At 38.0% G+C, this 27,728-nt stretch overlaps 1 protein-coding gene across 6 annotated transcripts in view; it reads right to left on the bottom strand.

Moving 5' to 3' along the window:
• The window catches only part of RABEP1 (rabaptin, RAB GTPase binding effector protein 1), a 79,170-nt gene that overhangs the window by 46,239 nt on the left and 5,203 nt on the right, over positions 1–27,728 (bottom strand). For 2 of the 6 annotated variants that reach the window (XM_050929397.1, XM_050929398.1), the window contains exons 2-5: positions 10,058–10,186; positions 9,896–9,958; positions 5,074–5,277; positions 1,493–1,653 (exon numbers count right to left, since the gene is read on the bottom strand). In XM_050929397.1, the coding sequence (XP_050785354.1) occupies positions 1,493–1,653; positions 5,074–5,277; positions 9,896–9,958; positions 10,058–10,186 (557 nt within the window). Of the gene's footprint in view, positions 1–1,492; positions 1,654–2,104; positions 2,207–5,073; positions 5,278–9,895; positions 9,959–10,057; positions 10,187–27,728 lie in introns of those variants that run through there. The other 4 variants (XM_050929399.1, XM_050929400.1, XM_050929402.1 and 1 more) reach the window with 3 other exon arrangements.

Raw genomic sequence — 27,728 nt, 5'->3', positions numbered from 1 at the left:
CAATCTGTTGGATCACTCTCTTTGTATTTTTAAGGGAATTTTGTTGAGAACATTGGTGTTTATGGCAATTTGTTAATTTACTCGTGCAACAAGCTGTGGAACTACATCTTTTCAACTATAAGCTCTGTAGAGCAGAGACTGTGTCCTTATTTTGTTTGTACAGCACTCAGCACACAGGCAGTCCAATCCTGCCTGCGGACTTTGGGTACTACCATAATAAGTGTATAATACTAAAGAAGCTATTAAGTAGCAGTTAGCAACAGCTTCAGCTCAGCAGCAATCAAACCAAAAAACCAAGCAGACCAGCTAGTTTCTAATTTTTTTCCCCCATTTTTGAATGACATGCAGATAAACAGGTCAGATCTGTCAGTCCACATTTATTCAATTCCTTATTGAATTTTATTTTTATGGAAATCTGAGACTCATTTGCGATTCAGATGGCTTCCTTCTAAAGGATTGTTTCAACTAAAATTTTCATTAAATTTGCTAAAAGCTCAGGGTTCTTATCTAATCAATCCTGATGCCTGACATCTTAAATTACAAAGATTTTTTTTTTTAAACAGAGAATTTAGACAAAACAGGATGTTTTTACACTCAGGACCTGTTATTCAAAACAAAAACAGAAGTGTTCACATTTAAGGCAGCCGTAAGGACTGCAGGAAGGGGGGGGGGTGTGTGAAAAAAAGCGTTCAACCAAAACCCGTGAGATTCTAATGACTAGCATGGGCAATTTTTAGGCTTCAGAGAATTTCAGAGCTCAAAATCCACTGTATCATTTACAGTGCCAATCTCTCGCCATAATATAGCAGCAAGAGGGCAAAGATGCCATTTTTCCTCATCTCTGCTTGCTTTAAACATAAAACTGCTATCAAAGGAGAAAAAATATATTACAATCTGACTCTCACAGGCATTCAGACTAAGGATAAAGTGGTAGGTTTCCTGTTATGCAAATCTTATCTTGTATTTGATTTAGAAAAAAAAAAGTCACTATTATGTTAGGCAATGCTATTTAAAGGAAGATTAATCTAGTCTTTAAAAGATGCCTTGAAGTCTGGCACCTTTGGTCATCTCCAGCAGAGGTTTATATAATATATTTTAAGATTCCAAATCATTGATATATGGCAAAGACTAAATCTATTATCTGAAACAATATTTTTTAAAAAAACGAAAACAGTTCCTAGTTTACTCATCTGACTATAGTTTTTTGTGAAGATTTCCACAGAATCTAATGCAAGGGCTCCCCCAAATCCTAAAATTCCCCCAAAAGATTTCCAATAGTCCTAGTTACAAGTTCAGGGTTGAGAATAAAATAGTAATACTTTGCATGTACAACTGCAGAATCAGGTTTTATGGACTTCAATGGGAACAAATACATAAGGGTTTGCAGGACTAGACCTTACTGCTCTTTCTAATTACTCTGAAAGAGTAGAAACGTTTTCATTAACAGATATCTATCATCTCACTTTACATTTAGAGATTTATTTCAGCATACCTTTTTCATTTCATTTTCCAGATTTTCCTCTTCTTGACCTTCAGATAGCCGCCTTCTCAACTCTGCTATTTCCCTTTCAACATTTTCCCGGTATTGGCCCCACTGAGCTCTCTCTTGCTCCAGCCTGTGATGAAACTGGAGCTCATAGTCACGAACAGTTTCTATAAAGCAATGTCACAGAAACTTTCATTGATCAGGTAAGTTATAAAGTGTAAGACTACAAATTATGCAGTTCCAAAGAAAGTCTCAATCTTACATACAGAATGTTTGTGTAAAGCTTGCTGTTTGCGTTGTACAATCCTTTCAATTCTATGCGACACTCAAGGCTGTATCTTTTTCATGTTTTGTCTTCTTTCTGTTTCCCCAGAGTCCTGTATAATAGATACTGCCCTTCTGGCTGAGGACTGCCTGAAACTCCACTTATAGGAATAATAAAATATTCTTAATTGGCCAAGAGCATCTCTATGAAGCGATTCAAATGATTCCCTTTCCCTCCAGAGGCTGAGTACACTATCTTTGCAGTATTGCAACCTCACGAAGAGCAGGGAAATCTAGAAATAAGCTATATCTCATACATGTATCTTGAGATATGTCACATGTTATAGACTTGACCTTGTCCTCAGAGTGTGTTAGATTCCATTCCCAGAAACAGTTACAGGGACATAAAAACATGATTCAACAGAACTTCTGAACCTTTGCAGATCATGCAGCATTCTGCTAGTGAAAAAAAAAAATCAGTAAAACTACAGAATTTCTACCACTAAAACAGGTCTACAGGCATCTTTATCATCCTAAAATTTAATATAGAATTCAGGATTTTGTTTTTAAATAAAACAAGTAAACTGTCCACATTTTTAAAGGATCTCTATTCTGAGAAAAAAAAAAAAAGAAGAGTCAGACAATGATCTTCTAAACGAAATCATTATGTAAAGAAAATTTTTACAGGATATATCTATTTAAAAATAACTATTTAAGGGCCTCAACTCGGCACAGGCAATCCAAGACAGCAACGGTAGTATTTAGTGTGCCCTATGATATGCTATATGCTTCTGTAGATTGCAGTGGAGACCTGTCATACCTTCTAGTTGATCACATTGAACAAAGAACTAACCACAACTGCAATGAACTGCACCTTGCCAAGAAAGCTACCAATAACTCAACAGATCCAAATGTACTCTAGATTAACATCATTAATTTAAATAACCTCCTATATTCATGTCAAGAGTCATGCTGCTCAAATATGCTATTTCTATTTTGATTTACAAAATCTACCCACAGCCATCTAAACACTAAGCAAATAACCAAAATCCTCTTAAAAAAAAGGAACAACAAAACACAAACTTCCACATCCCCAAAACACAGAAAGCACTAAACCTTCTCAGGTAACTCTGCTTATCTATTTAAATTTAATCTATGTAAATTATTCAAGGCAGGTAATACCTGTATGTATGACACCTAACACAATGGAGCCTTGATCTTGGCTGGGGACTCCAGGGTCTTCTACAGTAGTCTAGTTCAGTGGTTCTCAACCTTTCCAGACTATTGTACCCCTTTCAAGAGTCTGATTTGTCTTGAGTACCCCAAGTTTCACCTCACTTGAAAACTTACAAAATCAGACATAAAAATATAGTTTGACACTTGAGCTTGTGTTTCATTTGTGAGCCTTGTCTAAACCCTGAGCTGGGGTTGAAACACGTAACTGAGCTTTGCAGAGCTCCTTGTGGCGTGGTGCCCCAGGCAACTACCCTGCTTGCTACCCCCTAACACCGGTCCTGCATTTGCAACCTGGCTAAACCTGTTGCAACCCCCAGGTTTAGAAATACTGATCTAGATGAGTTGAGTACCCCTGGAACACCTCTGTGTACCTTCAGCGATACCTGTACTCCTGGTTGAGAACTGGTCTAGTTCTGTTATTTGTGTATTAACAAGCCAAATTATGTTTACTTGCCAACTGTGACAGAGTGTATCAGATCCTCTCTACGCCCTACAGCAGGCATCAGAGCCCTGACATTCTCTGCTTAGGGAAAATCCACTCAGACTACGCTCCACAGGCCTGCAGGAAATACTGATCAATCAAGAGCCAGCAGTCCAGTTAAAAAGGCTTGCCTACTTCTCGTCAGTGGCAGAACTGGGGAAGATTGGAAGGCCTTCTCAGTATTAACCCAGCAGGTCAGGGCCTTGCCTTCAAGTGCTACAACAAAGTGCCTGCATGTGAGGTTTTCCTTTCTTTAATTAAAGAGGCACACACAGCCAAATCCTGAGTTGTCATTTCACTGTTGAAAGACTGATGTCAAGCTTACTGCATGGGTTTCCTGGTCTCAGCAGGCAGCCAAAACGTTCAGACTAAAGCAGTGAATGCCTAATGCACCAGACTGATCCCACAAGGAGGTGATGCAGAGCAGCCCCACCTGCCACGCCGAAATACACGAAAAGCTGTATTCTCTAGAGTAAATATGTAACGAGGCAGGTTTCTGCAATACATACACCCAGCAGGTGAAACTCAGACTACTGTGATCACTTTGTGTACCCCTAGCAAAAATAGTTATCACAATAGTGGTTATGTCCTAAATTACTGTCTGCATGTTCCTCCTTACAGGTAGTTTGTATCAAGAGTAATCAGTGTGCGGCATGCTAGAATGTGATCTATATGACATATTCTATATTGTTGCAGGAGAAAAAAGAAAGTATGATGACATATTTAGCCACAAGACATGGGAAGAGCCAATGCGTTGGCAATGGAGGGACATTTAAATGTTTGGCGAAGACAATTTTGCATGCCAAAGCAGAGAAACAAGTCATCCTGAAGCTGCTGTCAGACAAACCAGGTCACATATACCATTACTTGTCTTTGTGAAGGAGGAATGGCTATATTCTCAGTACCTGAAGAATGGTCCATACAAGCTAAGAATTTCCCAGTACATATTGCAAGAATTGGAATTGGTCAGCTAAAGCCTGAAATCACCATTGTGCTTAATGTAACTTCCACAGCACAAACTGCACATTCTGTACAGCAGTGGTTCTCAGCCTTTCCAGACTACTGTTCTCCCTCTCAGGAGTCTGATTTGTCTGGCATGCCCCAAGTTTCATCTCACTTAAAAACTACCTGATTACAAAAATCAGTCATAAAAAATACAAAATTATCACAGCACACTATTACTGAAAAATGCTTACTTTCTCATTTTGACCATAGAACTATAAAATAAATCAATTGGAATATGCGGTACTTACATTTCAGTGCGATACCTGAGCCTTTGTTTCGCTTGTGAGTCTTGTCTGAAGCCCAAGCCCTACGCTCGGGGCTGAAGCATGTCACTTAGCTTCGAAGGGCCTCCTGTGGCATGTGGCCCCAGGCAACTGCCTTGCTTATGACCCCCCTAAACCCATCCAGCAACTCCAAGTTGAGAAACACTGATCTAGATGAGTTGAGTAAACCCTGGAAGATGTCTGCCTACCCCTAGGAGTATGTGTACCGCTGGCTGAGAACCACTGCTGTACAGCATCAAGAACAATAACATCAGCTATTAATATGGTACTTTACCTTGCTGTAACTGAAGTAGTTAGCTGGCATCCTCTGGCCTTACCTTTCATAATTGCTTGGAGTGAAGCAACTTCTTCTTGCCACTGCCTCTTCACCTCATCAATAGCTTCCTGCTTCGTATTCTCAGATACTGTAGCTATGGCTTTGATGTTCTCCATTTCAGCCTGGGCTTCCAACAGTTGTGTCCGCAGATGTCCTAGATCATCTTGTGCTGCTTGCAGTATTGCATTTTGCCTTTTCAGGTCCTCTGAAATCATGTGTTCATAGAATTACAGAATATCAGGGTTGGAAGGGACCTCAGGGGGCATCTAGTCCAACCCCCTGCTCAAAGCAGGACCAATCCCCAACTAAATCATCCCAGCCAGGGCTTTGTCAAGCCTGACCTTAAAAACCTCTACGGAAGGAGATTCCACCATCTCCCTAGGTAACCCATTCCAGTGCTTCACCTCACGCCTAGTGAAAAAGTTTTTCCTAATATCCAACCTAAACCTCCCCTACTGCAACTTGAGACCACTGCTCCTTGTTCTGTCATCTGCTGCCACTGAGAACAGTCTAGATCCATCCTCTTTGGAATCCCCTTTAAGGTAGCTAAAAGCAGCTATCAAATCCCCCCTCATTCTTCTCTTCTGCAGACTAAACAATCCCCTCAGCCTCTCCTCATAAGTCATGTGCTCCAGCTCCCTATTCATTTTTGTTGCCCTCCGCTTCCATTTAATTTAGTTAACAAATTCAGTTTGACGTGCAGCTCTATCTGCTCCAACAGAAATTGGTGTTTTAGTAAAGGAAAACAAGAGTGAGTCTGAAGTTTTAAACATCATCCATGACAGTTAAAGAAAATCTTTAAGTAACATTCCAGGTTTCTCTGTTCATCCAGTTCCTTTTTTATTTGTTTCTCATTCATGCAGTGTAGAGACTGAAGACACTACTACAAAGCAGACACTGTAAATACCACTTATCAATCAATATGCCAATTTAGCTAATTGGACTTTTAACTACTTCACTGTCATGTAACTCACATACTGGGAATACTTGCTGGGAAGTAGACACACTGGAAATGAGCATGATCTGGAAGTCAGAGGATAGGACTGAAGTCAGGAAGATTGCTTGGTTTTGCTTTATAACCTTGGATATGTCACTTACATAAACTGAAATACAGAAGTTATCTGTAAAATAGGGACACTACCTTATTGCCTCGTGGGAGCCTTAGGAGATACTTACACTTTGTACAGCACTTTGTGATCCTCTTATTAGGGACACTACAGAATTGCAAAGTATTACCACCAGGACCCCAATTATGCTACAATCTTGCAATCTGCAGAAAAACTGACCCTTTATCACAACTGTGCTAAGAATCTAAGCTTTCATTAAAAACACATTCCTCGCCCTTACAAATATAACTTTCAAATATAACAGAGCATAAAACAAATTATGTATTATCTTCCAGAGTCTGCAGACAACCTGAAACAATAGCTCTGCAAGATGTAAGCTATGCCATTCATCTCATTGGAGGATTAAGTCTGAATCCTAAAGATAAGAATTTATATGTCAAGCACTAACTATTTCACCTATGATAATTTGAGCAGAAGCATGCAGCTAGTGTACTGATCCCACAATATCAAACTGCTTCCCATGCTTCTCTAGTGCAAAAAGGCTCACCCTGCCCAACTGCTAGAACTGACATTTCCCCTTCTCACTGCTGATGCAGTTGAGGTGTTGTCAGTGCAAAAAAAAATCTGGCGTATTGGAAACTGGAGGTGTTAAAAAAAATGAGCTAAACAGACACAGAGGACTACTTGCTGATATTATTTGTTTTCATACTTAATTCATAAAAACCTCCATTTTTATTTAAAGGAAGCTGTTGCAGAAGGCTACTATACCAAACTGCCACAGAATCCAAGGACTTTGCCACAAAATGCATCCTGCATTCTGGAAAGTACAAGGCACCTTGACTATTACTATTATGACAACTTCCTTTCCCGAATAACGTTTGTGTAGTTATTTCCAGCTTTTATAGCAATGTTTAGTTTATCAGCTTTATGTTTATAGTTCTACTGCTTTCAATCAATCTCTTTTTCCTTTCATACCTCATAATACTCTAGTCTCAACCCCTGCTCTATTTAAACAAAAACTCTTTACATTACTAAATTCCTGACCTTGCATGCTTTACTGAAACGTCTTATGGAACTAGGTAGATCAGACTAAGGTGTTTCACATAAAAATATTTTTAGTGTGCTTTTTTTTAAGTGCACATTTTGTATTCTTAAATGTAATGTATACATCATTGTAGTCTGCTGCAGAAATATTTTCCTCAAGAGACACCCCAATGATAAGCTAATAAAACAAGTTAAATATCAGTTCACACTCTGGGCTGGTGTTCACTGAATGTGACAATGCAGCCTTAAGGAGTCACGTTAACTAATGTAATGTTAAACGCGACTTTGCAGTCAGTGTAGAGAGGAACACTGAGTCACACTCATAGAGTTTAAGGTCAGACGAGACAATGAGATCATTTAGTCTGACCTCCTGTATGTCACAGGCCATCACCACCACCAGCCGGCACCTATACACAAAACACAACAACTGAAGTTAGACCAAAGTATTAGAGCCCATAGAAGATGGCTATGGTTCCAGAAGAGTTTTACCCACAACCAGCTGACATGTTAAATAAGATGTGTCCCCACCTACGCTGACTTATGGTTTTTAACATCATGACTTCTCAAGGTTATGTTGTAACGCACTGATTTTCTAGTGAAGAGAAGTCCATTAATGGTAATTGCTGTCACTATGCTTTAATATTTGTTTGCCCACACTGCCACTCACACCACCACTACTATGGCCTAATTACCAAAATGGACATTGTAAAGAAGTCAGTCACATGGCAGGAAGTTGCAATACAGGACTGGGAACTAGTCGATCTGTATTCTGTTTAGTATCAGAGGGTAGCCGTGTTAGTCTGGATCTGTAAAAGCAGCAAAGAATCCTGTGGCACCTTATAGACTAACAGACGTTTTGGAGCATGAGCTTTCGTGGGTGAATACCCACTTCCTCAGATGCATGTATCTGCATCTGAGGAAGTGGGTATTCACCCACGAAAGCTCATGCTCCAAAACGTCTGTTAGTCTATAAGGTGCCACAGGATTCTTTGCTGTATTCTGTTTCTGACTCTACTACATACTGCCTGTGTGACCTCAAATAATAGTTTAATCTCTCTTTGCCTCAATTTCCCTATCCATAAAATGGTGGTGAGTAGTTGTCTACTTCAAAGGGATGTTACCAACAGTCATCAGTTAACCCTTGTAAAAAGCTTTAAGATTTTTATTCTTTATTATTTGTATTACTATAGTGCCCAAAAGGCCATATCAAGGTCAGAGCTCCTTATACAAGGCAATGCACAACAGAAGGGATATTCTACCCACAATTCTTCAACGCAGGGAAAGTGCCTTGAAAAGGCAAAGTACTTATGTTAGAGTTTTCAATAGCACCCCTTTCATGTTGCTGTCTGAGCACCTAAGTGAAGAAAACGTCAAGAGGAAAAGTGATTTAGTTTGGGGAGGGAGGTTGCTGTTGCTGACTACAGTCCACCAGTGTCTTGTCTTTACATTTTCATTTCCCTTGTCCCAATAGCTAGAAAAACACTCTATGCTCTGGTCTTCAATATGTCAGCTGTACATGCGTATGAGAGCAGAAAAATAAGCAAGCTGTAGTTTCAATGAAATCTTTCTTGGCTTTACTTTCTTTTATATTTTTACAACAAGAAAGCGGTTAGGATTAAAAGGAGTCAGTAAATCAACCCTGCACTTAAATAGAAGATGGCTGCTTTTCTCCATTCTTCTACAGCAAGTACATGAGCTAGTGGGGTTTGCATTTTCCTCAAAGAGTGTTATTAAAAATAAATACTTTTAGATGTCAAATTTAAGTTACGTAAGTTTAGCTGCTTACATTACAATTAATCAGACTGATCAATCATTCAAGATATAAAACAATTACATACCATGTAATAAGCTGACCACAACTGAAAAAGCACACGGAAAATGTCTCTCTAAGTGTTCCTGTTAGTTACTGGTCAAAGAGGATAAAAACACTTTTACTTCAGTAGGTTTGTATTAACTCAGTGGTTTCCAAACTGTTGTCTGTGAAGCATTTAATGGTGGTCAGTGGAAAGCTGGCAGGTCACATGGTGCTTGGCACCACTTCCTTTCTTCCAGCTACTGCTTCTACTGTAGTCAAGAGCCTAAATGACTATAAAAATAGCTGGAAACAAGAAGGAACCAGACAATTTCCACTAGTGGTCATTGCTGTAAAAACAGAATAATGGCAATGATCGGAGCCATCAGCAGAAGTTTAAAATTAATCAAAATAATTTCCTAAGATTCCTTTTCCATATAAGCAATTACTGTAATTGCCCCAAGGACATTACACAATTGTGAATTGGAGGGGGGTGGTGTCCAGCAGATGCTATCACAGTGTGGTCTATGCTATGAGAGTTTGAGAACTCCCACATTATTTTAAAAAGCAGGATACTGTGGAATTTTATGTGCATTTCAAGATAATTTGCTGACTCATCAGTATGGGTATATACTTTAAAGTCAAACAAATTAAATTTCTCTCTCTTTTTCACCTTACATTAACTCTCAATTTCAAGATTTCTACATAGAAGGAGAACAGTTGTGTGATAATTACAGAAAACAACATCTTCATAAATTAGATTACAAAGAAAGGTGGCTGACACATTCTGAAACTCTAATTATGTAACCAGATAACTGTTAGGGTTTTTCTCTTTGCCTCTTTATATTGGCCTTTAAAAAAGTTTGGCAGGAAAACTCACATTTTCTGTTGGCTAATAAGAGACTTTAACAGTGTCTTACCACCTGTCAACCAGGATATCTCACCAACCGACTGCCAATGCAAGAAAACCTCTGCTTTAAACCCTATTCTTTAAAAAAAAGGTTAACACTACCAAGATTGTTCTCTAACCAGGGATTATTCAAGGTTTAGCATAAAAATAATTCAGAGAGCCTAGAACTTACCTTCCTTAGCCAAGTATAACTCTTTAAATTTTGCCCTCTTTTGATTAAATTCTTGCTCAAGCTGCTGGTTTGTACGCAGAAATTCTGCATTGACTTTTTCCAATTCTGCTAGCCGTTGCAGAAGAGCAGCTAGAACAAAAACAAAAAAAGTAAGGTATGTCACTAACAGTTAAGGAATCCCACACAATCACATGTTGCAAACTTAAGATTTAGGTTTTATGACTTTAAAATATTTTTCACTCATTAGCTCAAGTGTTATCCAATGACAAACCATTATGGCTGGTCAGAGTTTTGGTTTTTTTGTTTGTTTTGTTTTTAAACCAGCAAGCATCAGCAGTTCTAGTCATTACAACACTGAGTTCTGGCATACATCAGCTGCAGCTAGAAATAACTCTTAGGGTTGACTCTTGAGTCATACTGAATCCTTCTTGAAAGGAGAATTCACCACATACAAGGAAGGGACAAGTTACAAAAACTATGTTTAGTAATTGTATGACCACCAGGGATTTTATTCTGACATTATTAGGGAATCTGGTTGCATTCTTACTTTCTCCCTGTACACACACACCCTCACTCCTGTGTATGAAGTCACAAAGCACTTATTACATATCAGGGGTTAAAATTAAAACAACAGGTTACTGGCTATGGGTTTAGTAACTAGTGAAGGAAAACTGTAGCCTGTATACAACAGTTACGTAAATCAGGTACTAAATGAAAAGGTGAAACCCATCCCTCAACCATGTCATACTCTTCCCTGTCTCCACTGCTTCCTCCCTGCCACAGCAGAGTTTGTCAAACTCTAGTCCATGGACTACTGGTGAGCCTCAGAGCATTTATTAAATGGTATGTAGAGAAATGACCACTCATGTGGCAATTTCTCCTTATTTCAAGCTGCTCAACTGCCTTAAGACAGCTAAAAATACATAAAGTACTTTCTTAAAAAAAAACAATTTCCATGCAAGCAATTACTATAGTTGCCTTAAGGGTGTCATTATTAGAAATAGTCGGGGAGGTGGACCACAAAATACCAAAACACTCTATAAAAATAGAATGCACAAAGAAAAAGAAAGAACCTCTGTGACAGAGAATTCAGAATCTCAACAAAAAGTACCATATGTTGCTATAAAGCAAGAATTTTTGCTATAATTGCCTCCCAGGTACTGGTCATGAGGCAAGATATAAACTTCATTAGTTTCCCAGGAAGTACAGTGACACTAAGAAACAGAAGGTTTCATATTACACACTTCAGGTCAGTCTTTAAAAACTCAAATAGAAAACAGCAAAAAAAAAATTTATAAAACCCACAGACATGCTAAATACTTCTCACGCTAATTCCACCAAGCAAATGAAGTTCTGTTAAGTATTTCTCTTTCAATTCTACAACAGCATTTTACAAAGAAGTTTCGCTTCCACCATCTAGACAATCTGAGTCACTGCTTTGAAATAATAGCCTCTTCATAGCACAAGCTAGTTAAATCGATACCCTACCTAATATATTAAAATTGCCTACATGTCACACAGACACTAACATACTCTCCACCAAAAAGAGAAAAAAGTGTTAAAATAGCACATTATACAATAAGATGCACTACTCTCTGCAACATCAAGTATCTTTAAGCAGCACAACAGGTGTAATGAGGACTAGGTAGTGGTAAAAAGCCAGAGAGGAAACAATGATCAATCTGCCATTGAAATTTTGTGAATTCAAGGATAATGCTCATTTCTGTTAATTTTTGGCCACCTAGGAAGAGATTAATTTTTGGTTACCTAGACCTAAGAAAAATATGAATAGAGAGATTCTTCAGAAGTAAGAATACATGTTGTAGACTTCTGGGTATAAAATAAAACTAAAATATTTAACTGAAAAAGTATGTTCTTTGACAATGCCTCTAATCTAATACAGGCAGCAGAGAGAAATTAAATTAGACAAGCATTACATATTTTTAGTATCTAATTCCAATAACTACTAAATCTCTGAGGCAGCAGAACCCACACTCCTGTGAACACAGATTAGCATGGGGAAAGCTATTATACACAAGTAAGCCATTCCTAGGTTAAGAAAGAGCCTATGAAATTTCAACCCAAAACACAGTTGTATGGAAAAATACTGAAAACTGAGATGGCATTTATTTTCTAAACCTCTATCACAACTATAGCATTTCTATTATGATGCTAGACACAGAGGAGTAAGTTTTAAGAAGGGTGGTTTTCCTGCTGTGGATGCTATTTGCATCCATAATTAAACTCTGAGCCCAAATTTGAGTAGCTATATATCTGACTGACTATGGGTAAAATTATCCTGATTGGCCCAGATCTGAAATCCAATTAAATTAATGGCAAGAATCAAACAGACATCAATGTGCTTTGGATCAGGCTCCTTGGCATGTAACTTAAATCTGTAATTCAACAGTTACAGGTGCAAATTGCATCTGGTCCTTAGCTCAACTGAATGTTCACTTTAAAATCTATCTATATACAACTCATACTTTTATTTCTCAGACAATTTTTCAAATGGAAAAGATGATGTATGTCATTCCTGCTGAGCTCCCATTTCCACACACACAAATGCAATCTTCAGTGTTTAATGACGCTGATGAAGTAAATAGTAAACAAAACCTGATGGATTGGTAGCACTTGCAGAACTCCACCTGACTGAAATAGGATCTCCTGTTACAAACAAACAAGGCACAGAACGTATACAATTTTATAATAGCATTGGTATGAAATTATTCTGAAGCAGCAGAACCCACACTGCTGTGAGCACAGATTAGAATGGGGAAGTCTAATTTATCAAAAAGAATAAGTTACCCCACTCTATTTTAAGGGCTATTTTTAAATTAAACTTGACATGTCAAACTGAAAGAGGAAATAAAAAAAGAATCGTCTCTTTGGTCAACCATTTCTTATTTATAAGCAAAGCATATTCCAGAATATCCATTGCAAACAGATATGTTATTAAAGAGATAGCTAGAGAGTCCTTATTCAACATACAAATAGAAATAAAGCTGATGATTTTATAACTGTGATTTTGGACTGCACATCTCATGTCATGAACAGGAGGTAGTAGACTCTCCCTACACTGGGGAGACTACCTAAGAATACGGTATTCTGTTCTGGACATACCAATATTAGAAAAGGCTCAACAAATTAGATGGAATATAGAGACTGGGCAGCAAAAACAAAATCACTATTTATTAGGGGATTCATTTGAGAGAAAACTAAAAATTAAATGAAGGGATCCTTTGTGCATGAAGGAACCACTTGTATTAAGAGATTCTTATCTTCCAACATGAATAAAACTTGTGATATAAACAAAGCATAAGGACAATAAAAAATTCTCTCATTGACTTGTCACTCTAAAGCTGTTTGATAGAACACTTCCCAAATGGGCTAAAATATTATCTATACTAAAATTACCAGTTATGCAAATATATAGCAATCACTCCAGAACTAAAACAGAAAGGCGATTATCAACAAGACTATTTTTGAGCACACTGCATCTATTTACAATTTAACACCACAAAACTTTCCACTCAATATTTTAAGTTTAGAGGGAGGCATCAAGATTTCAGACCTACAAAACCATAGCTGAACCATGAAAACTGGATCATAAATATATTTTTAAAGATCTGAGAAATATTTTATTTATAGACAATGTCACTTGTGTCATTTTCCGAGGGTCTTCATGCTGATGTCCCTGTAACAAAAACAGGGGAAGAAAATGAAAATAATGTCCAGCCCCCCCCCCGTGCTTATTCCCCAAACCAAGACATTCATCTGCTGTGACTTCACATTTGCCTGACAGTGACATACGTGTGTGATATTTTGGCTCAGAAAGTAAGAAATTAGCAGCAAGAAGAGAAGCTCTCAAAAAAAAATAAAGAGCAATCTTTTCCCATAAGGCAGTGGTGGTACGGCCCGTGGGCCACAGGTTGCCCACCACTGCCCTAAGGTGTCAGCAGAAGTCTTTGAAAGTTTGGAAAGGTCAATTCTTGCATGCAGATATTTTGAACAACAGGCTCCTGGAATTTCATTTAAGTCTATACATTTTAAAAACTTACACCCCACTGCATCCTCCAAAAAAGTAAAAAAATATTCTGCGTATGTATCTCTAGAATGAGTTACAAAATCCACTAGTGTTCTTGCTGACAAGCTAGTAAGACACAAGCAATTCCTACTCTGAAGTTAAAATGGTTCAAATCACAGGAAACAAAACTTAATACTGAATCTTTGAGAGCAAGGTTAACTGCCAAAAACGCTGGAAGGAAGCGAGAACCTTGATAGCTAAGGGTTAATGTCTCTTTCACCTGGAAAGAAATAACCTGAAACACCTGACCAGAGGACCAATCAGGAAACAAGACTTTTTCAAATCTGGGTGGAGGGAAGTTTGTGTGTGAGTCCTTTGTCTTGTATCTGTCCCTCTCGGCTATGGGAAGGATTTTTCTATTTCCTGCTTTCTAATCTTTTGTTTCCCAGTTGTAAGTACAAAAAGATAGGTTTGTTTTTTTGTAGTTACGTGTGTGTAGTTGCTGGAGTGCTTTGAATTGTATTCTTTTTGAATAAGGCTGTTTATTCATATTTCTTTTAAGCAATTGACCCTGTATTTGTCACCTTAATACAGAGAGACCATTTGTATGTATTTTTCTTTCTTTTTAAGACCTGTTGGAGTTTTTCTTTAGTGGGGGACTCCAGTGAATTGAGTCTGTGCTCACCAGGGAACTGGTGGGAGGAAGAAGTCAGGGGGAAATCTGTGTGTGTTAGATTTACTAGCCTGACTTTGCATACCCTCTGGGTGAAGAGGGAAGTACTTCTGTTTCCAGGATTGGAAATAGAGAGGGTGGAATCCCTCTGTTTAGATTCACAGAGCTTGCTTCTGTGTCTCTCTCCAGGAACACCTGGAGGAGGGGAAGGGAAAAGGTTTATTTCCCTTTGTTGTGAGACTCAAGGGATTTGGGTCTTGGGGTCCCCAGGGAAGGTTTTTGGGGGGACCAGAGTGCCCCAAAACACTAATTTTTTGGGTGGTGGCAGCTTTACCAGGTCCAAGCTGGTAACTAAGCTTGGAGGTTTTCATGCTAACCCCCATATTTTGGACGCTAAGGTCCAAATCTGGGCCTAGGTTATGACATAAAGTTACTGGGTTCTCTCAGATACACGTGTAATCACAAACATTAGGCATTTTAATTACTGGAACTGAACAAATAACTAGAGTATGTTCATTAGTCTAGTTACTTTTTCTAGTTTTATTTGAGGACAGATATTTGTATCACAGATTTTTCAGTTGATATCTCTGTTTTTAGAATGGCATTTTTTTAAATAATTGAGCTCTTCATTGTAATAACTGAACTTTATTTCCTGGGCAGATTATTGCATACAAAAAAGTGAATTAAGACCCAGGAAAATGTAACCTGCAGCTGTGCAAGAGAATACATGGGGTTGGTAATGTTACAGAAAGTAGTTCTGCAGTAGTAACATTCTGAGTATGTAATTAGAGTATATTTAAATAGTGAGATTTTTAGAAACATACCACTTTTCTTAGCAATCTTCTGGAAGCACCACTTACTTTATCACACAGGTGCAGGTTACTCACAGGAAGTTATCCAGCTGTCCTTCACCTGGAAATTTGATCAACTTGCTCTTCTGCACATAGAGACTAACACTTAAACACTCCGACACTTTGGTATGAACAATGCTACACAGAAATAAGTTATATGCCATTGATAAATGTGCCTACTGTTTAACACTCAGAATTTTGAATGTTTCTCTAACGCCTGCAAGCAGTCATGCTACAATGCTAACATTAAAACAAAGCATTGCATGTTCAAAAAGTCAAACTGGAATAGGCTGTATTGTACAATATATAAACTTCTTATAAAACTGAAATCAGTGAAATGCATTTCCTCCTAGAAGATACAAAGAAACAAGCATTCAAAGATTGTATTTATCCCCATTCATAGAATCATAGGACTGGAATGGACCTCGAGAGTTCTTCTAGTTCAGTCTCCTGCACTCAATGCAGGACTAAGTTCTAGACCAGACCATCCCCGATGGGTATTTGTCTAACCTGCTCTTAAATATCTCCAGTGACAGAGATTCCACAACCTCCCTAGGCAATTTATTCCAGCACTTAACTCCCCTGACAGTTAAGAAGTTTTTCCTAATGTCCAACATAAACTGCTCTTGGTGCAATTTAAGTCCACTGCTTCTTGCCTTAGCCATAGAGGTTAATGAGAACATTTTTTCTACCTTCCTGCTTGTACTTGTAACAGTTGAACTGTTTTATGAAATTGGAAACTGTTATGTCTTCCCTCAGTCTTCTCTTATCTGGACTAAACAAACCCAAATTTTTCAATCTTTCCTCAGAGATCATGTTTTCTAGACCTTTAATCGTTTTTGTTGCTCTTCATTGGACTTTCTCCAATTTGTCCACATCTTTCCTGAAATGTGGTGTCCAGAACTGGACACAATACTGTAGCTGAGGCCTAATCAGCATGCAGTAGAGCAGAAGAATTACTTCGTGTCTTGCTTATAACTCTCTTGCTAATACATCCCAGACATTATATTTTTTTTGCAACAGCGTTACAATCTTGACTCATTCTTAATTTTCCTTTTCTACTTGTGTATGGATTTATACTACAGGAAGGTTTTGAGTAGAAAAAAGTGAGAGGGTGGGAGAATAACCCAAGGGAAAGAGGAAAGGTAGTTAAACAGACGGGAAGAGTATTGGGGAGAAATAGAGATGAAACAGAAAAAAGTTCAGCAGTGAAGGGAGAAGTATGGAAAAAAGTGAGGATCAGCTAGGGTTAAACAAACATAGTTTAAGTAAATTAATCTTGCATGAATGTATACTTTAACACTAATAAATAATATGTTGCAATATTTATAAAGTACCAATACAGAATGCTACATACTTGTTTTTACTAGTGATTTCATAATCTTAAAACATTTTAAACAGTATTTTATGCTGTATATTGGCACTTTACAGGTGCATTTAGTAAAACACCTTTATCTGCTTTGTGTAGCTGACACTGTTATTCAACAACACAGAAAACGTATGAGATCTTCATTTTTTAATGCAGCAATGTGGCTATAATGCAACCCATACGTGTGCAAGAGACCCAAAATGAGGGAGAGTTCTTCGGTTCTAGTCATGAGCACTGATGGTTAGTTGAAATGTCCTTTAGCATTACTAAACCTGTTGTCTATTAAGTATCTTGAAACTGCACATTTTATTTTCTTCTATCTTTGGTGTCCAACTGGCCATATTTTAAATTTTTAGTAAAATCATTTTGGAACATATTTTACTTGTTAAGTGGTTTATGCAGATTTTGAAAAGAATAATCAACTTAACTATTTCTGGTCCTAGCCTTTCATCGCTCCTCCCCCCACTTTATTTCCCTTTCTTTTTGGGTGTTTTGGCCATTTCAATTCTAGCTTATTCCCACCTGTTCCATCCAACCTCCATCTCCAGCCTCTTGCTGTTTTGGACCCCCCATCTTCTCAGCTGCTCCAATCTAGCCCCAGATACATATCCTACTCATTTTTTTCCTCCCAGTTTTGATAACCCAGTTCATGTTCCGACTAATACTCCTCATATATTTTAAATAAAAAACCAAGCTAAGACTTAAATTATCTCTCAAGCTTCTCTCTACTTAAAGGGTCTGAATTTTACTTTTCATATAAAAGCATCTTTGTCTATCTTGTAATACCATCCTTATAGCCACTCTGGACTCTGATTAAACTTAGCTAAACTTTACAATTTAATTGGCATCTACTTAAATACTGATGTTTAACTTAATGCAATTGAGTAATGTTCCACTGAGTTCAATGGGTCACATGCATAATATTAATCATATGTACAGAATTTTGCAGAACTGGGCCTTAATTATTTTCTAGTTCTTTATCTTTTATTTTCCTTGCAAAAGCACTTTTGTTTTTACAGGCAGTTCAGCAATACATTCATGGGTTTCACCTCCTTTAATTATTAACCTATTTTATCTTTGGTATTTCTTTTTCTAATATACATGTAAAGTCCCTTTTATTGCTTCCCTCTTTAACAAGCAGTAAAATCAGTGGGGGCACACATTCCATGTCTTTTGTCCATGGACATGTTAAACTTGATTTCATATATTTCTTTAATTCACCGCTAGTTCATTTCTACAGCAAGTGCTTTTGTTAAAAACAAACCAACCAACCAACCAAAAAAAAAAAAAAAAAACCCCAAAAACCCCCGACATCACACAGATCCTTATGAAACCACATTGGAAACTTCTTATTCCTGACATCTTTTTCCAAGAACTTAAATCCATTACTGCTCCAGCCTTCTTCCTCACAGGATTCTAATATTCCTTCTGCCGAGCCATGTTCACCAAAGTCCTGTCTACATGAGCTTTTTTCAGAAAGTCACCCACTTTTTCTGCTCCATCAGTGAAGTGCTAGTGTAGATAGGGTACTAGTGTTTTTTAACTACAGCGCAGTTGTGCAAACCAGCGCAGGGAAGGCACAGGTGGCACAGTAATAAAAATACAAGTGGCCTGCATGAACTAGCACTCAAACCATTGCTACCACCAGTGAAAGACTTCCCCAAAAACGTAGTGTAGAAAGGCCTGGATTTTTTTTTAATGCTTATCAGAATAAGCCAGCAATGCATTATGTTTCTATATTTCAACTTCTATTTTCAGGAAGCTAATCAGTTGGTGGCGATTGGAATAATTAATTCCTTCATTTCCTATCTGATTAAAGAATCATCATTATTTTCCCCTACCCCACTGTATGTCAACGCCTGCAGTTAACCCTCCTTCCTTAGGAATTAACATTGCTTCTGATTTAACAGACAGCTGCTGTAGACTAGAGGTTCAAATTAATGGGTTTTTTTTTTAAAAGTTTGCACACACAAAAAATCTGACTGCATTTTTCCTGTATCACTGAAACTGAATAGATTTCCTTAGCTAAGCTTTTCAATATTCGTTTAATGTGAGTCCTAAAGAGTGTGTTCACCACTCCCTTTATTCTGTCAGACTGGTCTACCTCACTAATAGGTAAACAAAATATTTGAGTAGAAAAACATTCTAAACAGATATGCGGAATCAGCTCTCTTCTAAGCCAAGCCTCATCAAGATCACAAAATGTACAAACCTTCTCTACTTCACCCAATATTTTAAACTGAACCCTATTAAATGGTCAGGTGGCATAATGCTTCACAACTAACGTCTCATCTACACTGGTGGCGACAGGTTGGGTATGTGTAGCTACATACCGCAGTAAAAAAAGCAGACTGTAGCTACACTCAGAAATGAAAGTCTCTGGCAGGGGGGAGGCAGCAGGGAAAGGCTCCAACAGCGAGAAGCTACCAGAGACTTTCCCTAGTGCCCCCTGCTAGACCCTTTCTTGGAGGCAGGGAAAAGCTCTGATAGCGGGACACTATCTCGCTGAAAACAACAGCGTAGAGGTTGGAGGCACCATCTATAGCCTAAGGTTCTGGTGTTTCTATACTCTACTCACCTAAGCAGTGCCTGTCTACACTGCTGGTCATACCTGTGGCTAGGGTGTGTGTGCAATGTGTGTATTCCACATCCCATCATAAGTGTATACATAGCCTAAGGTAATACTAAACTCATAAGTTTGTATTTCATGGATCATTCACATGAGTATAAATGTTTTCAACAAAATTTTCACTATGCTACCAGATCTCACCGTTTATATCAACTAACCACAGAACCCAAAAGAGGATTAACTGTCAACTTCACATTTACACACTTAATGACTTCTATCACCTTCTATATGCAATCTAAAGTGTTCTGTTTTATAAAAGAAATAAAGTTTCAATGAAGATTACAGTTTATTCTGTTTAATCAAATCTTGTCAATATCTGGTGATTTAATGTCCTTCAGATCCATACGCACTGAAAATCAGCTTGTGCGTCGCCTTTGGCACATGTGCCATAGATTGCCTACCCCTGATGTAGATAGAAGTAGTAGAAAAGGGTATAAGCAAAAGGAAAAGTAAAATGCAAAGAAAGTAGAAAAAGAAGGAACAGGGTAGAATAACAATCTAGCAAGAAAGTGAGGCGACAGGATAAGACGAGAGATAAGGAGAAAGAAGACTGGAGTCAACATTTGGGAAGAATGTTGGGCAGTTGCCTCCCCTTCCCTTACATATCTGTAATAACATAAAACACAAGCAGTTAAACCAAACTGGCATCTGCCCCAGACATTTAAAAAAAATTTTTGACACAGCAGTTACAAGATCAACAACAGGATGCACATCAATTTACAGGTGCACAGCTGCCAGATGTTATTACCTCAGGATAACTTAATAAAATGGTCTGGGAAACTCATCTGCAAATGCAGGTGCATAGACTCGATGATGATGAGTGCAGCATTAGAACCTATGCAGAATAATATACATCTTCCTGCAAGTTTTCTATATTTGATAAGAAACAGGATGAAGTCCCATGTCCTACTCTTCTGAACAGTCAAGAGGAGAAAAATTCTGCTCCGACTAGGGTAATTTTATTTATTTAGATTTTTACTGCATGCCTATATGCTAAGCACATGTATTTTTAAAACAAATATTGAAAACAAAGCTCTGAAGACCTTTCCAACTCTGCAGACTCCCTTACAACCATGATTTATGAAATCCTTAATGTCCTCTACCATAATGAAGATGGGTTTAGGGTGTGTCTTTCTGGGAGAAACCTATACACAGTTATGCTCCATGGTACAGGACTTATGTCAAAGCTCAGACCCACCTCACGCTTTTTGTACTAATATTGTTAAACTGGTGCACTCCTTTAGCATGTCCACAGTTATACTGGTGTAAAGGTGCTTATCAGAAAAACTTATTTCCATAGATGTAAACCATACCAACATAAGCACCTTTTATTCCAGTATAACTGTCTCCACACTAAGGTGTTACATCAATTTAGCTATATATTTTTAAACAGATATAATTAAATTTGTACAAAATTATGTGTAGACCAGCACCAAGAATATCCTATCACCAGCCCCTTCCTGGGTATATTAGGGAAATGTTTACTTAAGTGACTCAGATGATCATAACTTTTGCAGCATCAGGGGACTCTAAGTACCCAAGGAACCTAGTCATTGAGTGTTTATCTTGAGTTTCATCTGGAATTCAATTGGCAGCCAACGCAAAAATCACAGAGCAGATGTAATATGCTCACAATGGAAAACTCCATGAAAGTCAGCCCTGACATTCTGCACTGATTCAACATATAGCCCCATATACAGCACAATGCAGAAATCTAAACTATTTTTTTAATTGACAGTTTAATATATCTCCCCTGAAGATTAATTTAAACATGTACTCACCTAAATAATAACTGGCTTTACAAAGTTACTAAGGAGAACATACATTATATCATATAAGATACTAGATAATCAGATCACTTTTAAGCTGACTATGCCAAAATTTATCCCTGGTGTTACTCTACTTATTTCAACATAGTAAGACCACAGTTAAATTTGACCCATTTTTTACAAAGCTACCGCTTGGTAAATTAATGTATAAAAAAACAAAATACCACACTGCTAGTTTAGGGCCTCATCCAAAACCCTTTGATGTTAATAGGAGTTTTTCAGCTGAGTTCAATGGGCCATAGGCTTTTTTTTTTTTTTAAACTCAGATTCAGTTTAGTTAGTATAACAAATATAGGATTATTTAACATAATTAAGTATTACTGTTGTGAGACTGCAATTTACCAGCTTCTTTACTTTATGGATAAAGTGATATAGAAAATACAGACACCAGATGATGTTTTATATTTATGGTCAGAGGTCAATTCCAAAGTATTGTTTCCTACATTTTTTTTTTATTACAGAATTCTTAAGCTACCAGTGTGTGTATGATTTTGATATGGCACACACAAACATAAGATTTCTAAGGAGACAGTGTTTCTCTTAATGATTTCCACCTATACAAATAATACAAATTTACCCTATCAAGACTCGTGTTAGGAAAAATAGTTATAGATAGAAATATTTCAGTCAAAATTAAAGTGAAAGCTAGTTAATTGATTTGGAAAGAACGACTTTGGGGGGGGGGTAATTTTACATATCCTCAGCTCTCTTTTGCCACCACAGTAGGTAGTATCTTAACACTTGTTAAAAAGGTCAGCAAACTCAAGCATACAAGGAAGGGCATCATCATCATCCCTAAGCTGGTCTGTTCAGACCACCTTCTAAAAAGTATCTGTAAAATGGCTATAAATCATCAAAGCTGATCAGCTCAAAATTTTCTTTTACCCTTTCACCCATAAGCTATCAAAACTTTCTTCTACTGAATACCATACATTAAAATGGCTCCACCATCTTTCAACAATTTATTTTGTTTCTCTCTTTGCCTTATTTATACTTATGCACCATCCTTCTTTTTCACTTATTCCCCCTCTGCAATGAGGTGTGTACTAATTACACATAACCAATACTGTATGCTTTCTTAAGACATCTTTAGTATTTCTCATGCATAATTTAAGTTTTCACAAACTTGCCATCACACAGAGATAAGACTGCTCTGTCTACTATTTGACATGACATTAAACAAAAAAAAACAAAAAACCAACCCCGTAACTTTTGAAGTTAAGAAAAGCTCCTACAAATTTAGTTGTCAGTGTTATTGACCCAGCACTGAAAAATAAAATTCAGTGTGTGTCCACAGAACTAGCAGAGCATAAGTAGCCGAGCAAGATTCCTGCAGCCTGTCCTAACAACGTGCCAAAGTAAGCATTGCCTCAATTTACGGATTAAAAAATTGAAGTAGGGATATTAGTGACTTGCTCAAAATTAACAAAATTCAGAGTTCAAATTAGGAGTTCCAGTCTTCCAGACTGGGTGCTCAGACCACCATCCCTCTCCCATTTTATGTGAAATGTTTATTAGAACACAGTCTACCAACTTATTTAATACAGGACACCAAACAACTATCAGGTGTTAGTGTCTTTTGGTCAATCCCTAGGACTGAAACTTAAGACTTAGGAGTGAAAGACTTAATATATCCCCGAGCTCTCCAGTTTGAATCTCTCCCAACTTCATTGTTTTTTACATCTTAAATAACTTTGTCCCAAAGAAATCCTGAGAAGTTATTACAAAAAGAAATTACTGAACATGAATGCCAACCTTACTATATGCATGTGACTGGACTGCAGTCATACATCAGTGAAATACTGTAATCTGTATTGATAAAAACAACCAGCTCCTGAAGACATATGAAGCAGGGGAACTGGAAAGGCAACAAATGACCTTACTATCAGTGAGAGAGGAGAAAGATGTGAAGAAGCTGTAGGGAGATCATAGTAGATCCTGTCAATTTTTTTCATTAAGAGTTTGTGAGAACTTACATAGAGAGGTGGGAGGCAATCAAAAATAGCAAATAAGCAGCTGAGAACCAAATGGGCTGTTTGGAAACACTTAAAAAAAAAATGCGCAGCAGAGGAAGTTTGTGTGGTCATGGGATTTTATCCAAAGGAACAGAAATGGAAGAAGCAGAAGTTGAGGATGTGCCAGCGTTAGAAAGACAGGCCTTATCATAATGAGAATGGGGCAAAGTGGAAGGGATAGGGAAACAAGAGGGGAGGAGTTCTACAAAACAGTCAATGGAGGAGCGAGCAGGAGACAGAGGAGCTATGGACTGCACTGGAGATTGCAAGAGGGCTGGGAAACAGCATTTGCACTGTTTGAAGGAGATGAAGCAGTGGCTGGAGAGAGGGAATGACGAAATGAAAGTCAGAGGAGGGACATGATTTAGTGAACACAAGGTCAAAGTGACTGGTCATTTGGTCAGTGAGAGAGTAGATCCAGGACTGAAGGTCACACGAGGTGGGGTGAAGCTGAGCTATCAGGTCTGACAGGACATTAATATGGAATCTGAAGTTGCCAAGGGTAAAGGTGAGAAACTGCGAAGAGTGGAAACTGATAGCCAACAGTCTATGGCTATGTTTACATTCGCCTGCAGTTTGGACTACAGGGGTGCAAACAGCAGTGAGCGATGCACTGTAACTCCTCCGTGTAGATGATGTGGGTGAGAACTAAAAGGTTCCTACTTATTAATGTAGCCCTCTTCAAACAGGACTACACTAAAGTCTGTCAGTGACAAAGCTGGATTTTGAGGAGTCCAGCATAAGTGGCAGTGCAAAGAAGACAGTGGGAAAAGATAATAAGAGTCAGAGTGCTGTTCAAAGGAGAAGACTGGGGCTGGAAGTGGCTGGACAAGGAGAGAGGCTGTGAAGATATGACCCACCTTATGTAGACGGCAAACTTTCTGGAGAAGGAAGCAGGTCTTAATGATGCTTGTGAAATTACTATGCAAACTAGCAACACCATACAAATATCGATAATAAATGTGGCACTTCATGTATATTTTCTCTGCGTATATTGATCAACAGTAGACTTCAGTTTCCAGGGCTGACAAGAATTAAATATATGTTTTAAAGGTGAAGTAATATATATCTTTTTTCTTTTTCTTTTTTTTTTTTACTGAAAGGTAAGTATGAACTAAATGTGCATAGTTTGTTGGTTCTTTTGACATCAAAATCAATGAACAAACAGGTTTCCAAGGATGCAATTCTGCTTCCAGTCATAATTCACCATCACGCTTTACTGACCATACCAAGACTAAAGTTATATGACACATATGCTATTTATACAAAGAGAAACTTGCAGAGACTAGTACTACTAGCTCAGTAGCCATTATTTCAGGTACTCAAGGCAGTTCTCTAATTATGTTTCATAATTCTTGTTCACAGAAATAATAGACCTTTGGATTCCAAGATACGCTCCTTAAATATAGACTTCAGTATTTATAGTGTCTGTTATTTCAACTTTATTATCTTAGATTGATTAGAAGACTGCATACTACTCAAGTTCTGCTTATCAATGCTATCAGCCTTATGTTTGAGGATTTCAATAACTGTAAAATCAAATAATTTTGTAATAGAATTGTAACAGTTTTCTTGATTCATATTATTCTATTAAAGAAACCCGAATGTAGTACAAATAATTAAAACCATTATTGTAACTTAAGAAATCACTTAATGTTTTTAAAAACGTATTTAAAAGCAAATAAATAAATAAATACATACATACATACAAGAAACCATCACCTAGGCAGTCAGAAGAGACCGAATAAGCCTGCATGTTTGTTTGTTTTACATTCTCCACTGTTCACAATAGCCCCTCAGAAGTTTAAAAATAAGATTCCTTTTGGCAGCAAATCTGGTTTTGGCTATATAAAAACATCAATTCCACACTGGTAGGGTAAGACGGCAAAATCTGCACTGTTGCTACCCATACTGCACCTTTCCAGTGAATCCACTGTAGTCTATGGGTATGTCTGCAAAGCCCAAACAGCCCCCTCGCAAACCCTCACACCGCAGCAGTGAGTCTCAGAGCCCAGTCAACTGAGTTGGGCTTGCACTAACGTGATCAAAACAGCAGTATAGATATCCGGGCTCAGGCTAGAGTCCAGGCTCTGAGACCCACACCTCACTGCGTTTCAGAGCCCGGAGTTCAGCTCAAGTCACAACATCTGAACAGATATTTTTAAGCTCCATAGTGCAGGCCCCATGAGCCCAAATAAGTTGACTCAGGCTCTGAGACTTGTTGCCACACTGTGTTTTTGCTGCATAGACATACCCTACAAATTAAAAAATGCACATAAAACCCATTAACTTCCAGAAGCAGGTTTGTTTGTTTTTATTGGCAATGAAGCATTAGGTTTAAAATCAGACCTGGACTGAGGACACTCTCATTCAGGTTAGAGACTCAGGTTTAGGTTCTCAATAGGTTGACCATGTTCTCTTAAATTAGATAAGTTGATACTTTATGAGAAAAAAATGGGTGGCTTCATTCACAATACAAAAAACTGGTATACAAACAGAATTACCTGGTATTCTCTTTACTGTACAAACACCACTATCTCGATATAACGCCACCCGATTTAACACGAATTTGGATGTAACACGGTAAAGCAGTGCTCTGGGGGGTCAGGGCTGCGCACTCCAGTGGATCAAAGCAAGTTCAATATAACACAGTTTCACCTGTAACACGGTAAGATTTTTTGGCTCCCAAAGACAGCATTATATCGAGGTAGAGGTGTACCTTATTCCTACAAAAGAAAGACTAGAAGCCAAATCATTCCCTTTGCAAGTAGAGGGGATTAATCTGGAAGATCCTGAAAGGTGCCAAGAAAGAGGTCAGTAATGGCACTTCTGCAGCAACATCTTTCACCTTCTTCTGATGCCACAGAACCCACTCTGACTGGTCTTTCATAGGGATCTGGTTCTGTGGGTAGAAGGATGTGGAGGCTGGATGCTCTCCACAGTTCTGTACCTTCCTCCAATTCCATTGTGAATCAGCTAGATCATTCTGATTCTGTCAACATTACTTACCCACTTTCTCCCTTTGTGCTGAGAATCCACCCCACCTGATGGGGAAAGGACCAGCATCTTGGGACACCAGCCAACAGGGAAGCAGAATACCTACTAAAACTGTGCTGCTGTCAGAGGTAGTTAGGGAAGGGGTAGCAAGGAAGCAGTATAGAACAAAAGAATATCTGTATTTAGAAGTTTTCTAAGGGTAAAAGAGAGATTCAATTTATGTGGTGGGTCAATGCGTATTGTATTTTGCCTTCAGGCCACCAGACAAGCTAATTATCAAGAATTTAAAGAACAGGGTCACACTGTCTTACAAAATAAAGATAGGTTTGCCTAAGAATTCTAGAGCTGGCAATATGCATATTCAGGGTGTTTACTTCTCTTCGAAGAACAATAGATTCCCTTTTAGCAGCTAAACACAAAGCCTATGTACTGCATTGATCAAAGAAGTGTACAGCCATTAAAAGACACATGCACTTTAGAACTTTTTATGTTATGCAAAAAATACTTGATCACTTCAGTCTATTACACTATATCATGAAAAGTGGAAAGACTTTTTTCAAGAAAATACCAATCATTCGGAAATTACTGTCCAACAAAAGGAAAAGGTTTAAAACTGACAAGGTTGTTCTGTTATCTCTGTAGCTCAGAATTATTCTTTAGATTCCAAACTCAGGCTCCTGTCCTTTATCCCATTTGGGCGACACCAAAGTGTCAGTGCTCATCTCACCTCTAATTTTTAAAAGGTTGGTTTCTAGCTCTTTTCCTTTAAGTGACAGCCTTGAAAATGTAACTGATTATTAGGGCTTAAAGTATTGCACTGATTTTTCCATGGGTTATTCACAGATCCCCATATACAGTGACTTATGTCCGGCCTTTGGGATCTGTGGAAGCTATAGCCACAAGTTTCTAATTTTTTTGTGGGGGTCCCAAATTGGTTTGTCAGTGTGGGGGACAACACTGCTACTGATGGTACTAATGTCACTACAGCAAGATCTCTCACAACCTACATCCTGCAGCTGAGCCGGTTCCTCTAATGAGAGCCAATGTAATCTCAGTCTGGCCACAAGGAAAGAGACAGTGTATCTAGCGGATTAAGCACAGAAGCAAGTGACTCCACTCCTGCATTCTAATCCTGGCTGCTGAAATTACAATTTCATTCAGTCATACTGAAAGGAAAGTTTTCCCTTATCGGGGAATACTATCAACAGAAGCAGTCTGAGAAAAATCAAATTTCATTTGCTGTTGAACTTAAAAAAAAAAGTATAAGGCATTTATACAAAT

The sequence above is a fragment of the Gopherus flavomarginatus genome, chromosome 19 (assembly GCF_025201925.1).
Source record: "Gopherus flavomarginatus isolate rGopFla2 chromosome 19, rGopFla2.mat.asm, whole genome shotgun sequence".
Classification (NCBI taxonomy): Eukaryota; Metazoa; Chordata; order Testudines; family Testudinidae; genus Gopherus; species Gopherus flavomarginatus.
Note: the sequence above shows the minus strand (reverse complement) of the source record. Positions and strands in the feature narration are given on the sequence as shown.